Raw genomic sequence first — 14,047 nt, forward strand, 5'->3', positions numbered from 1 at the left:
TTGAGAGGTGACTTAATTGAGACATATAAGATAATCAGAGGGTTAGATAGGGTGGACAGTAAGAGCCTTTTTCCTCGGGTTGCGATGGCAAGCATGAGGGGATATTGCTTTAAATTGAGAGGTGATAGATATAGGACAGATGTCAGAGATATTTCCTTTAGTCAGAGAGTATTAGGGGCATGGAACGCACTGCCTACAACAGTAGTACACTCGCCAACTTTCAGGGTTTTTAAATGGTCATTGGATAGGCATATGGACGAGAATGGAATAGTGTAGATGGGCTTCAGATTGTTGCACCGACCTGTGGAACCATCGAGGGCTGAAGGGGATTAGTGTTCTATGTTCTATGAAATAAATTAAAAGCAAGAGGATATATTTAGGATTGACAGAACCTTTATCCTCACTAGACGGCATGCATTTAAGGTAAGAAGGGAAAGTTCAAAGGAGAAGTGAGGGGCAAGTTTTTGTTTTAACACAGAGGTGCCTAGTTCTAGGTGCCTAGAACGGAGTGCCAGGGGTAGAGTTGGAGGCAGATACACTTGGGGCATTTAAGGAGCTTTCAGGTAAACACATGAATAAGCAAGGAAAGGAGGATGTAGACCATGGGCAGGCAGAAGGGATCAGTTTAATTTGGTGTCATGTTTAGCACAACGTTTGGGCCAAAGGGCCTTTTCATGTGTTGTACTGTTCTATAACAAGCAATCAAATTATTGAAAAAACAAGTCTGTGACCTCAATGGATTCTAACTAAAGTCACAGCGTTATAATCCTTTGGTCCAATTCATGTACACTGACTAGATATCCTAAACTGATCTAATTTCATTTTCCTATTCAAATACCCATCCAGATGATATTGTAATTGTACCAGCCTCCACCACTTCTTCTGGCAGTTCATTCTATACACACTTCACCCTCTGCGCGAAAAAGTTGCCCCTTTGGTCCATTTTGAATCTTTAACTTCTCACCTTAAACCTATGCCCTTTAGTTTTGGACTCCCCTACCCTGGGAAAAAGACCTTGGCTATTCACTCTATTCATGCTCCTCATGATTTTATAAACCTCTATTAGGTTAGCTCTCAGCCTCCACTGTTCCAGGGAAAAAAGTTCAGCCTATTCAACCTCTCCCAAAAGAACAAACTCTCCAATCCCAATGACATTCTTGTAAATCTTTTCTGAACCCTTTCAAGTTTAACAACATCCTTCTTTTAGTAGGGAGACGAGAATGGAACGCAGTTCTTAAAGTAGCTTCACCAATGTCCTGTACAGCTGCAACATGACATTCCAACTCCTATACTCAATGCACTGACCAACGAAAGCAAGATTGCCAAATGCCTTCTTCATGATCCTGTCTATTCATTTTCAAGGAACTATAACCAAGGTCTCTTTGCTTGGCAACACTCCCCAGGCTCTACCATTAACTGTATAAGTCCTGCTATGGTTTGCCTTACCAAAATGCAACACCGCACAGTTATCTAAATTAAACTCCATCTAGCACTCCTTTGGTCCACTGGCTCGATTGAACAAGGGCCTGTTGTATGAAGATGATCTTCTTCACTGGCCTATGCACCCCAATTTTGGCATTATCTGTAAACTTACTAAGCATACTTACGATAGTCACATCCAAATCATTTATATAAATTATGAAAGCAGTGGACCCAGTACTGATCCTTGTGAAATACCGCTGTTCACAGGGCTCTAGTCTAAATAACACCCCTCTATTTCCTACCAATAAGCCAATTTTGTATCCAATTGGCTAACTCTTCCTGGATTCCATGTGATCTAATCTTGCTAACAGTCTACCATACAGAACCTTGTTGAATACCTTGCTTAAGTCCATAAAGATGTTTACCGCTCTGCCTTCATTAGTGTTCTTTGTCACTTCTTCAAAAAATTCAACCAAGTTAGTGAGACAAAATTTCCCATTCACAAAGCCAAGCTGACTCTCCATAATTAGTCCTTGCCTTTCAAAATGCAAGTAAACCCTGTCCCTCAGAATCCTCCACCGGCAACTGACCTCACGCTCACCAGTCGAAAGTTCCTAGCTTTTCTTTACCACCTTTCTCAAATAATGGCACCACGTTAGGATAATGTAGGATAAAAGGCTGGCACATCGAAGGCAGAAGGGCCTGTACTGTTCTATGTTCCATTAGCCACCCTTCAGTCTTCTGTATCTCACCAATCTTCATTGGTTCCATACGTAAACTGCCTTGATGATCTTTAAGGAGCCCTATTCTCTCCCTGGTCACTCTTTTTCCCTTAACGTATTAGTAGAATCTCTCTGGATTTCCATAATCCCATAGAGTCAGAGTCCTACAGCATGGAAACAGGACCTTCAGCACAAACTGGTCCATGCTGACCAAAATGTCCATCTACACAACTCCATTTCCCTGTACTTAACCCATATCCTCCTAAACCTTTCCTATCCATGTATTTGTCCAAATGCCTTTCAAATGTTGTTAATGTACCTGTCTCAACCACTCCTGTTGGAAACTCATTCCTTATGAGTACCACCCTCTGTGTAAAAACGTTGCCCCTGAGCTTCCCTTTTATTCTTTCTCCTCTAACTAATGCCCTCTAGTCCTCGATTCCCCAACCCTGGGAAAAAGACTGAGTGCATTCACCCTATCCATGTCTCTCATGATCTTATACACTTCTAGAAGATTCCCCCACAGTCTCCTAAACTCTTAAAAAAAAATTCCGAGGTTGTCCAACCTCTGCCTATAATTCAGACCCTTTAGTCCTGGCAACATCCTTGTAAATATCTTCTGCACTCTTTCCAGTTTAATAACATCCTTCTTATAGCAAGGTGACCAAAACTGAACACAATGCTCCAAGTGCGACCTCACCAATGTCCTGTATAACTGCAACATAACTTCCCAACTTCTACATTCGATGCCTAGATTGATGTGCCAAAAGCCTTCTTCACTGCCCTCTCCACCTGTGACTCCACTTTCAATGAACCGTGCACCTGACCTCCAAGCTCACTCTGGCCCACTACACTCCTTGAGGCCTTGCCATTCACCATGAAACTCCTACCTTGACTTGACTTTCCAAAATGCAAGACTTCATAATTATCCATATTAAACTCCATTTGCCATTTCTCAGCCCACTTCCCCAGCTGATCAAAGCCCTGCTGCAATTTCTGATAACCTTCCTCACCGTCCTGGATACCACCTAGTTTAGTGTAATGTGCAAATTTACTAATCATGCCTTGTACATTCTCATCCAAATCACTGATATAGATAACAAACAGCAACCGGCCCAAGGCCTCCACTAGTCACAGGCTTCCAGTCCGACAAGCATCCTTCCACTATTACCATCTGTGTCCTACCATCAAGCCAATTGTGTATCCAATTTGCCAGGTCCATGGATTCCATGCGATCTAACGTTTCAGAGCAGCCTACCATGTGGAACCTTATCAAAGGTCTGACTGAAATCCATATACGTACATCTACTGCCTGCCCTTCATCAATCATCTGGTCACTTCTTCAAAGAACTCTTAACAAATTTGTGAAGCATGATCTCCTATGCCCAAAGTCATGCTGACAGTCCTAATCAAACCCTGCCTTGCCAAATGCACGTATATCTTATCTCTCAGAATTTTCATGTGACTTACCGACCACAGATGTTAGGCTTATTGCTCTATAGTTCTCCCTTCTGCCTGATTTCCCTCCTAAGTCACAATGTATCAACGTGGGTCCAGGAGCCTGTTTCCATCCTGTATTACTCTATTACTCTAAGTAGACTCCTTATACCCAACAAGGGATCCATTTGATCCTAGCTGTTTGTACCTAACATATACCTCCTTCATTTTCTTGATGAGAGCCTCAATTTTTCTGATCATCTAGCATTCCCTGCACCTACCAGCCTTGTCCTTCGCACTAACTGTCTCTGAATTCTCGTTATGTTATTTTTGAAGGCCTTCAATCAACTTTTGAAAGTTCCTGCCTCATAACATCAAAATTAGCCTCATATAAATTTAGAATTTTCACTTATAGATCAGGTGTATCCTTTTCCATAACTATTTTAAAACTATTAGAATTATGACAACTTGCTCCAAAGTGCCTCCCCACTGACACCTCAGTCACTTGGCCTGCCTTATTTCCCAAATTCTGCTCATTCTCTACATATTGAACAGTAACATTTTCTTCCATCTCCATCCAGGTCCTTAACACTATGGCAGCCTTTGAACATGGTGGGCTTTTGCTCACATCAAGATAATCATCCATTGAATTTGGGAGGAAAAAGAAATCCTCCATCATCAGGAATATAGAATTGTAACTACTGTCAAGAAGGGATCATGAGAGGTATTTTCCTGTTGTCTGTAGCAGAAAAAAATCTGATCTGCCTAAATCACCTACCTCCTGTTGTTGAGGAAATCTTACCAGAGACAGTGAAACTTTAGACATACAACAGCTATTGATGCCAAAGTCTTTGTTACCAAACACATCCAGAGAAATGCCAAGATACACTTGGTCCATCAAGCCTACATGTTATTAGATATGATTTGAGCTGATCCTCTATCACAACGCTATATTTATTTGCTTCCCAAATCCCTTGAACACCTTTAGCCTCCAAAAAATCTATTCCTTTCCCAAATATATTCATCGACCACATCCATAGCCTTCTGTGGTACAGAATTCAACAGATTCACCATCTTCTAAGTGAAGGAATTTCTTATTTCAGTCCAAAATAGCCTGAGTACCCTGAGATCACTCTTCTTATTCTGGATTCAGTAGTCAGGGTAAGCATTATCTCTGCATTCAGTCTGTTTAGCCTTGTCAGAACTTTACACATTGACTAAGATCTCCTCTCATTGTTCTGAAGTCCGACCATCCAATAGTTCTCTGTATGACAAATCTGCCATCCCAATAATCAGTCTGGTAAACTTATATTGCACTCAGAGCTGTACATCATGGAAACAGACCTTTCAGTCCAACTCGTCCACGCCGACCAGACATCCCGATCTGAGCTAATCTCATTTGCCAGCATTTGGTCCATATCCCTCTAAATACTTCCTATTCATGTACCTATCCAGATGCTTTTTAAATGTTATAATTGTATCTGCCTCCACTGGCAGTTTGTTCTAAACACACACCAACATCTGCATGAAATAGCTACCCCTCATGTACTTTTTAAATCATTCCCTTGTCGCCCTAAACCTATAATTTTGGGCTCTCCCGAACTCTCAGAAAAAGACCTTGGATATTCACCCTATCCGTGCTTTTGATTTTATAAACCTCGAAGGTTACCCATTTGGGAAGTTTATCTGTTATTTAGTAAGGAAACCTGCATACAACACTCTAGGTGTAGGTCTCATCAAGGCGTTTTACATCTGAACTAAGACTTGCTCCAGTAGTCAAACCCTCTCGCAATGAAGGCCAACATACATACTCCTTCCTGTTTACTGCAGCCACGTACTTGCTTTCAGTGACCTCTCTTTGTAGATAAACACAGAATCAGATTATCCCTATAGTGTGGAAACATGCCATTTGGCCCAACAAATTCACACCGACTCTCAGAACAGTGTCCCATCCAGACTCAGCCCCTATAAAACCTGATTTCCTATGGCTAATTCACCCAACCTACACATCCCTGGACACTAAGGGCAATTTAGTATGGCCAATCCACCTAACCTGCACACCATTACACTGTGGCAGGAAAGCAGAGCAACCAGAGAAAACCCTTACAGACATGGGGAGAATGTGCAAACTCTATAGTCTTCTGAGGCTGGAATTGAAACTGGGTCCCTGACACTGTGAAGCAGCAGTGCTAACTACTGAGACATAAGAACTCAGGAGCAGGAGTAGGCCATCTGCTCTGAGCCTGCTCTGTCATTCAATAAGATCATGGCTGATCTTTTCATGGCATCTGCTCCACCTACACATCTTCTCACCATGACCATTAATTCTTTTAATGTTTAAAAAATTACCTATCTTAGCTTTAAAAACATTCAATGAGGAAGCCTCAACTACTTTACTGAGCAGGGAATTCCACAGATTCACAACCCTTTGGGTGAAGAAGCTTTTCCTCAATTCAGTCCTAGCACTGTTGCCTCACAGCACCAGAGACCCGGGTTCATTTCCCACCTCAGGCGACTGACTGTGTGGAGTCTGCACGTTCTCCCCGTGTCTGCGTGGGTTTCCTCCGGGTGCTCCGGTTTCCTCCCACACTCCAAAAGATGTGCAGGTCAGGTGAATTGGCCATACTAAATTGCCCGTAGTGTTAGGTAAGGGGTAAATGTAGGGGTATGGGTGGGTTGCGCTTCGGCGGGTCGGTGTGAACTTGTTGGGCCGAAGGGCCTGTTTCCACACTGTAATGTAATGTAATCTAATCTAAGTTTGCTGCCCCTAATTTTGAGGCTAAGCCCTCTTGTTCTAGTTTCACCTGCCAGTGAAAACATCTTCCCTGCTTCTATCTTATCTATTCCTTTCATAATTTTATATGTTCCTGTAAAATCCAACCTCCGCACCCCCCCCCCCCCAATTCTCCTAAATTCCAATGAACATAATCACAGTCTTCCCTTGTAAATTAACTCCTTCAAATCTGGAATCAACCTAGTGCTGCCCCTTTTATCAGAGAATCCCTTCAGTGTGGAAACAGGCCATTTGGCCTATTGGGTCCACACTGACCCTCCGAAGAGCATCTCACTCAGACTCATCCTCTACCCTATGGCTGCAACCCCAGCATTTCCATAACGAACCCACCTAACCCGCACATCCCTGGACAAGACAGGCAATTTAGCATGGCCAATCCACCTACCTGCACATCTTTGGATTGTGGGGGAAAACTGGAGCACCCAGAAGAAACCCATGCAGACACACGGCACAGTGTGTTAGCACTGCTGCCTCACAGTGCCGGAGGCCCAGGTTCAATTCCCACCTCAGGCAACTGTCTGTGTGGAGTTTGCACATTCTCCCTGTGTCTGCGTGGGTTTCCTCCGGGTGCTGTGGTTTCCTCCCACAGTCCAAAAATGTGCAGGTTAGGTGAAAGGTGTGAGTTGAAAGGGTAAATGTAGGGGAATGGGTGTGGGTGGGTTGCTCTTCGGAGGGTCGGTGTGGACTTATTGGGCCGAAGGGCCTGTTTCCACACTAAGTAATCTAACATAGTAATCTAATCTAACTTGCAAACTCCACACAGATAGTCGCCAAGGATGGAATTGAACCTGGATCTCTGATGCTGTGAGGCAGCAGTGCTAACCAGTGAGCCACTGTACCGCCCCAGGTCTGAAACATCACCTGACGAAGCAGCAGTGCTTCAAAAGCTTGTCTTTTTAAAAACCTGTTGGACTATAACCTGGTGCTAGATATGGCCATGGCTAATGCAGCAGAACAGACTGACAGCAATTCGAGAACTTGGGATTATATTTGTTCAATGTAGTCTTCGCAAGTAGACTGTACACTCAAAGTTCCTGTTTGTGCAGTTACAGTTGCTTGCACATAACACACATATAAGAAAATTTCATACAAGACATATATAAAAACATTTCACACTAATTAGTTGTTTCTCTTGAATTATGTAATAAATCCATTACAATACTAAGAGTAAGTTTTAGTTAAGATAGTTCAAATAGATTTTGAAGTAGTTGTGGATCAACCTATATACAAAAAAAATCACTAAAAGCATCAAAGGAAAAGATTCGCACCAGTTTGAGATACTAAAAGCAGCCCTCATATCATTGCTAGGAGAAATGAATATGGTCCTGAAATGATAGGCAAGTATCCAGTCAATTGTTGACACAGTGCAGCTGGCAAAGGTTACTTGAATGCAGTATCCATTATGAAAAACCTCAAGAAGGAAGAGAAACAAGTTTGAGAAACATCAGGAATGACCAAGGTGGGCCACAAGCCTGTCAATCTCTTTGTCCTTTAGTGATATGATTTGCTTAATTGGAAATATATTGAAATTGCTGAGTGTGGCAATATTTCCGTTGGGTTAAGGACTATCAACAGTTAAACTGTGTACAGCACTTAAGTAGTTGAGGCACGCTTGACCTTTAATAAAATGCTGTATCAGACAGCCAATTACAAAGGGATAACTCATACCGCTGACCAACAATAATAAAAGGGAGGTTGGGGTGGCATGCATGTTCCAAGTTTAAAATGTATCATTAAGACATTCGGAAGCTTTTGTGTGCCTTATTGCTCTGGAGAAATGAAGCAGTAAATCACAATAAATGTTACCTGAAATCACCCCTCGACTCAGATTCTAAATGAAAAATATGAGATCCAACACTTGGTGCCCTGTGACTTCTGACTTTGCCCACCCCAGTCCAACACCTCCACATTTGAGCTAGAGGGCCTGGGTTCAGCTGTCACTTGTCCTAGAGGGGTGTCATAACAGGTTGATTAAAATAATATGGACTGCCAATGGTTGTACATGAAGTGTACTGCTCAGATAGTCTAAATGATATAGCATGAATTGATCAAAACATTTGTGAAATAACTAGGAGAAAGTGAGGACTGCAGATGCTGGAGATCAGAGCTGAAAATGATGCCTGACCTGCTGCACTTTTCCAGCAACACATTTTCAGCATTTGTGAAATAACTGGCAATATGACTGAGCCAGGAATTGTGCTGCTAAGGCCAGGTGTTATGAAGTGAAAATAGTTTAAAATATTTTCAATACCAAGAAAGGCACAGTGCAGTGAAAAGCTCAATACAATCAGAATACATCTTACCCAGGACACATCTTGTCACCCTTTTTCTCTTGCAAACTTGCACAGGTGAAACAAAACACATGTTTGCATGGAATCTGTGAAGAAATACACATTTGAGGCAACACATTAAATTCCCATTTGTTCCGTACATCACACAATGGCAAGACTTTACAGCAAAGTCAATTTTGGGTTCATTGTTTCAACTTAATCCTTGACTTGGAACAGAGTGAGCTTGTGTGTAAAAGAGAGCGAAAGAGTGACAGAGAGAGAGCGAAACAGTGAGAGAAAGTGTGAAAGAGAGAGCAGAAGAGTGGGAGACAGCGAAACACTGAGTTTGAAAGAGAGTACGAGGGCGCATGAGAGCGAGGGCATGCGATAGCATGGGTGCATGTGTCAGAGAGAGGATGTGTGCGTGCATGTGTGAGAATGCGTGTGAGCACATGAGAGAGAGACTGTGTGAGAGAGAGGGAGCGTACGTGTGAGAGGGGGCGTACTTGTGACAGACTGTGTATGAGAGCAAGAAGGCGTGTGAGTTTGTGTGTGTGAGCGAGAGAGTGTGTGTGTGAGAGAGAGAGGGAGGGAGGGTGTCTGAGAGAGGGCGTGTGAGACTGCAAAAGCGAGAGTGTGCCAGAGGAAGTGAGACTGTGTGTGTGAGTAAGAGCGTGCGTGTGAGAGAGAATGTGTGTGTGTGAGAGAGAGAGAGAGAGAGAGAGTATGTGTGTGAGAGAGAGAGAGAGAGAGAGAGTATGTGTGAGAGAGAGAGAGAGAGAAAGAGAGGCTGTGTGTGTATGAGAGTGCGTGTATACGAGACAGTATGTTTGAGAGAGAGTGTGTGGTCTATTTTCTAAATTGGAAGAAGATTCAGAAGTCTGAAGTGCAGAGAGATGTGGACTTCTAGTCCAGGATCATTGAATGGCAGAGTAGATTCGATGGGCTGAATAGTCTAATTTCTGCTCCTTTGTCTTGTGGTCTTCTGTGAGAGAGAAAGCGTGAGAAACAGAGAGAGAGAAAGGACACAGCGCACGTCAGAGAGAGTGTGTCGGAGAGAGAGCGCATCAGAGAGAGACAGCATTCGTCAGAGAGAGAGAGACAGCACTTGTCAGAGAGAGAGAGAAAGATTGAGAGAGAGTCAGAAAGAGAGAGAGAGAGCCCATCAGAGAAAGAGGGAGAGAGCATCAGAGAGAGTGCGTGTTAGAGAGAGCGCGCATCAGACAGAAAGAGCGCATCAGAGAGAAAGAGCACGTCAAGACAGAAAGAGCGCATCACACAGAGAGAGCGTGCATCACAGAGCGAGCGCATGAGAAGAAAGCGTGAGAGAATGTGCATGAGAGAATGTGTGAGTGTGTGAGAGAGAGAGAGACAGTGTGTGTCTATGGAGGTAGGAGGGGGCGGAGGGAGGGAGAATGGAATAAGGTTCTGAGCCACATTCCTTCGGTTTTCAGCAAGATTTTTGAAAAAAAATCTATATAATGATTTCCAATATTGAAAGACATATTAATATTGGTAGATGCAGGATTCTTATGAAAATGACACACTTTGAGGGAGGAACCCCATTCAATAGAACTAGGTCTGAAGTTCGCACAGTGTATTTGGAAAGGCTTTAAGCTAATTTGATTGGGCCAATTAAGACCAATAGAAAAGATAAACAAAGTGCATAAAGGAATGAGAGCTATACAGTACTAGAAAGTACAATTGCAAAGGGAGTATCCGAGGGGTGCAGTATCAAGATATGGTCAGAATACATTCAGAAATACATGAAGTATTCCTGTGGGTGGCACGGTGGTTAGCACCGCTGCCTCACAGCGCTAGAGACCCGGGTTCAATTCCCGCCTCAGGCGACTGACTGTGTGGAGTTTGCACGTTCTCCCCGTGTCTGTGTGGGTTTCCTCCGGGTGCTCCGGTTTCCTCCCACAGTCCAAAGATGTGCAGGTCAGGTGAATTGGCCATGCTAAATTGCCCGTAGTGTTAGGTAAGGGGTAAATGTAGGGGTATGGGTGGGTTGCGCTTCGGCGGGTCGGTGTGGACTTGTTGGGCCGAAGGGCCTGTTTCCACACTGTGAGTAATCTAAAAAGTTGGTGAATCACAGAATAAACAGCTGTGTGGGAATATGATGCACTCGCAATAACAGAAACACGTCATTAAAAATTGAGGGAATTGGTGTCGTTATAGTCAATACTAATAATGTTCAAAACAGATCAGGAAAGAAAAAAACAGGATGTCCTTGAAGAGGCAGAGATAGAATCCATTCGGTTGGATTGGAAAAGTAGAAAGTACAATTATCCTGCTGGGAGTAATCTAAAGGTTGCCAAATATTGAGATATGAGTGTTAGGTAAGGGGTAAATGTAGGGGTATGGGTGGGTTGTGCTTCGGCGGGTCGGTGTGGACTTGTTGGGCCGAAGGGCCTGTTTCCACACTGTAAGTAATCTAAAAAGTTGGTGAATCACAGAATAAACAGCTGTGTGGGAATATGATGCACTGGCAATAACAGAAACACAAATATTGAGTAATGTAATCTAATCTAATCCAGAATCTGGTTTCCAGTATCTGCAGTCATTGTTTTTACCACACGAGGGCCAACCAACCAACCACAAACAATGTTATTTAGAAACAGAAAAAAAAAATCTTGACTAGATTTTGACAGGAGAATGATGTTTGAAAAACTTCTAGAGATTGCTGCTGCATTTTATTCTCTCCACAGTTTTCTCCCCAATTATCAAATTGTTGAATGTTCTGAGAAAAGAATCCGAATTGAAGCAGCAGCAAGATAGGGAGCAATCCTGTGAGTGAATAGTGGCAAAGCAACTGCCAGATTTTTAGCTGAGGGGTAAAGCCCGGATCAAGACGGATCAAGCTCAGTCAGAGCAATAGCAGGAAAGGAGTGGAGCAAACCTCACTGAATTCTGAGGTAGAGCTCCTGAAGTGATGTCAGGGTTCAAAAGGAAGCAGCTGATTGGGTGATTAAGGGTGGACTAAAAACTAACACTGCAGGGTTTGTGAAACTTACTCACTGGGAATCAGAGTCACAGAGTGGAGTGCTGATTGCTCTGACAGATGAATGATAAAAATTGAAAAAAGACAACTTGATTCTGATTAGGTAGAAACAATCGGGGAAGTGGTGAGGTGACTGGCTGATTTGGAACCAGCTTTAAGGACTGAGTAAGTAGTACAGGGTGGGAGACAAAGTGTAAAGTCCTTATTTTTGTATACTTCATTAGGAAAATTCAGGTTACTGCTACAGGTGGCAGGGTGGCTCTGTGGTTAGAACTGGTGCCTCACAGCACCAGGGAGCCGGGTTCAATTCCAGCCTCGGGTGACTATCTGCATGGGTTTCCTCCCACAATTCAAAGATATGCAGGTTAGGTGAATTGGTCATACTATGACCATAGTGTTTGATGCTTTAGTCAGAGGGAAATGGGTCTGGGTGGGTTACTCTTCGTGGGGTCGGTGTGGACTTGTTTCCACACTGCAGGGATTCTATGACATTTCTATGGCAAAAAGGAGAGTGAGAAATCTGTTTTGGTAAGTAGTGGGCAAGGTTGAGTAATTTGCTGAAAATGTGTTGCTGGAAAAGCGCAGCAGGTCAGGCAGCATCCAGGGAACAGGAGAATCGACGTTTCGGGCATAAGCCCTTCTTCAGGAATGAGGAAAGTTTGTCCAGCAGGCTAATATAAAAGGTAGGGAGGAGGGACTTGGGGGAGGGGCGTCGGAAATGTGATAGGTGGAAAGAGGTCAAGGTGAGGGTGATAGGTCAGACTGGGGTGGGGGCGGAGTCGAAGGAATTGGGAGAATGGGATGGCGTTTTTACAGGAGGCAGGGAAAACGCCACCCCATTCTCCCAATTCCTTCGACACCGCCGCATCTGCTCCCAGGAGGACCAGTTCCAAAAACGCACAACCCAGATGGCCTCCTTCTTCAAGGACCGCAATTTCCCCCCCGACGTGGTCGACGATGCCTTCCACCGCATCTCTTCCACTTCCCGCTCCTCCGCCCTTGAGCCCCGCCCCTCCAACCGCCACCAGGACAGAACCCCACTGGTCCTCACCTACCACCCCACCAATCTCCATGTACAGCGCATCATCCGCCATCATTTCCGCCACCTCCAAACGGACCCCACCACCAAGGATATATTTCCCTCCCCTCCCCTATCAGCATTCTGTAAAGACCACTCCCTCCGTGACTCCCTCGTCAGATCCACACCCCCCACCAACCCAACCTCCATTCCCGGCACCTTCCCCTGCAACCGCAGGAGGTGCAAGACTTGCGTCCACACCTCCCCCCTCACCTCCCTCCAAGGCCCCAAAGGAAACTTCTATATCCGCCACAGATTCACCTGCACCTCCACACACATCTATTGCATCCTCTGCACCCGATGTGGCCTCCTCTATATTGGGGAGACAGGCCGGCTACTTGCGGAGCGTTTCAGAGAACACCTCTGGGACACCCGGACCAACCAACCCAACCACCCTGTGGCTCAACATTTCAACTCCCCCTCCCACTCCAACAAGAATATGCAGGTCTTTGGACTCCTCCATCGCCAGACCACAACAACACCACGGTTGGAGGAAGAGTGCCTCATCTTCCGCCTAGGAACCCTCCAACCACAAGGGATGAACTCGGATTTCACCAGTTTCCTCATTTCCCCTCCCCCCACCTTGTCTCAGTCAAATCCATCGAATTCAGCACCGCCTTCCTAACCTGCAATCTTCTTCCTGACCTCTCCGCCCCCACCCCAGTCTGACCTATCACCCTCACCTTGACCTCTTTCCACCTATCACATTTCCGACGCCCCTCCCCCAAGTCCCTCCTCCCTACCTTTTATATTAGCCTGCTGGACAAACTTTCCTCATTCCTGAAGAAGGGTTTATGCCCGAAACGTCGATTCTCCTGTTCCCTGGATGCTGCCTGACCTGCTGCACTTTTCCAGCAACACATTTTCAGCTCTGATCTCCAGCATCTGCAGACCTCACTTTCTCCTCAAAGGTTGAGTAATTTGTTTAGTTTATCGTTTGTAGTTGGCAAGGATCATAATGGCAGGAGAATTCGGTCCTGTGGAATGCTCTTTCTGTGAAATATAGGAAACCAGGGACACTCCCAGTCTCCATGGTGACCTCGAATGTGGGAAGTGCATTCAGCCACAACCCCTAATCAACTGCATGGAGCAGGTGCAGCAGCAGATAGACTCACTATGGAGCATTTACAAGATTAAGAACATCATAGATAATACAGGTGATGTGACCAGCTTGGTAAATGTAAGGGCTGGACAGGAAGAAAAGCATTGGATAACCACTAAGAAAACCAGTAGGCATGGGCAGGTAGTTCAGAAGTCCCCTGCAGCCATCCCCCTTTCAAATTGATATACTGAGTTGGATACTGGGGGTGGGGAGTGGGA

The 14,047-nt window shown here is 44.5% G+C and overlaps 1 protein-coding gene across 2 annotated transcripts in view; it reads right to left on the reverse strand.

The window, feature by feature from the left end:
* Positions 1 to 14,047, reverse strand: part of LOC122546631 (E3 ubiquitin-protein ligase Hakai-like) — a 43,188-nt gene that overhangs the window by 13,744 nt on the left and 15,397 nt on the right. The window contains exon 4 of one of the 2 annotated variants that reach the window (XM_087999747.1): positions 8,679 to 8,752. The exons of the other annotated variant lie outside the window; for it this stretch is intronic. Coding sequence (XP_087855873.1) covers positions 8,679 to 8,752 — 74 coding nt within the window. The remainder of the gene's footprint in view (positions 1 to 8,678; positions 8,753 to 14,047) is intronic. 2 annotated transcript variants of the gene reach the window in all.

Source organism: Chiloscyllium plagiosum, unplaced genomic scaffold, assembly GCF_037043375.1.
Source record: "Chiloscyllium plagiosum isolate Xiang-an unplaced genomic scaffold, Cpla_swu_hap1 HiC_scaffold_23, whole genome shotgun sequence".
NCBI lineage: Eukaryota > Metazoa > Chordata > Chondrichthyes > Orectolobiformes > Hemiscylliidae > Chiloscyllium > Chiloscyllium plagiosum.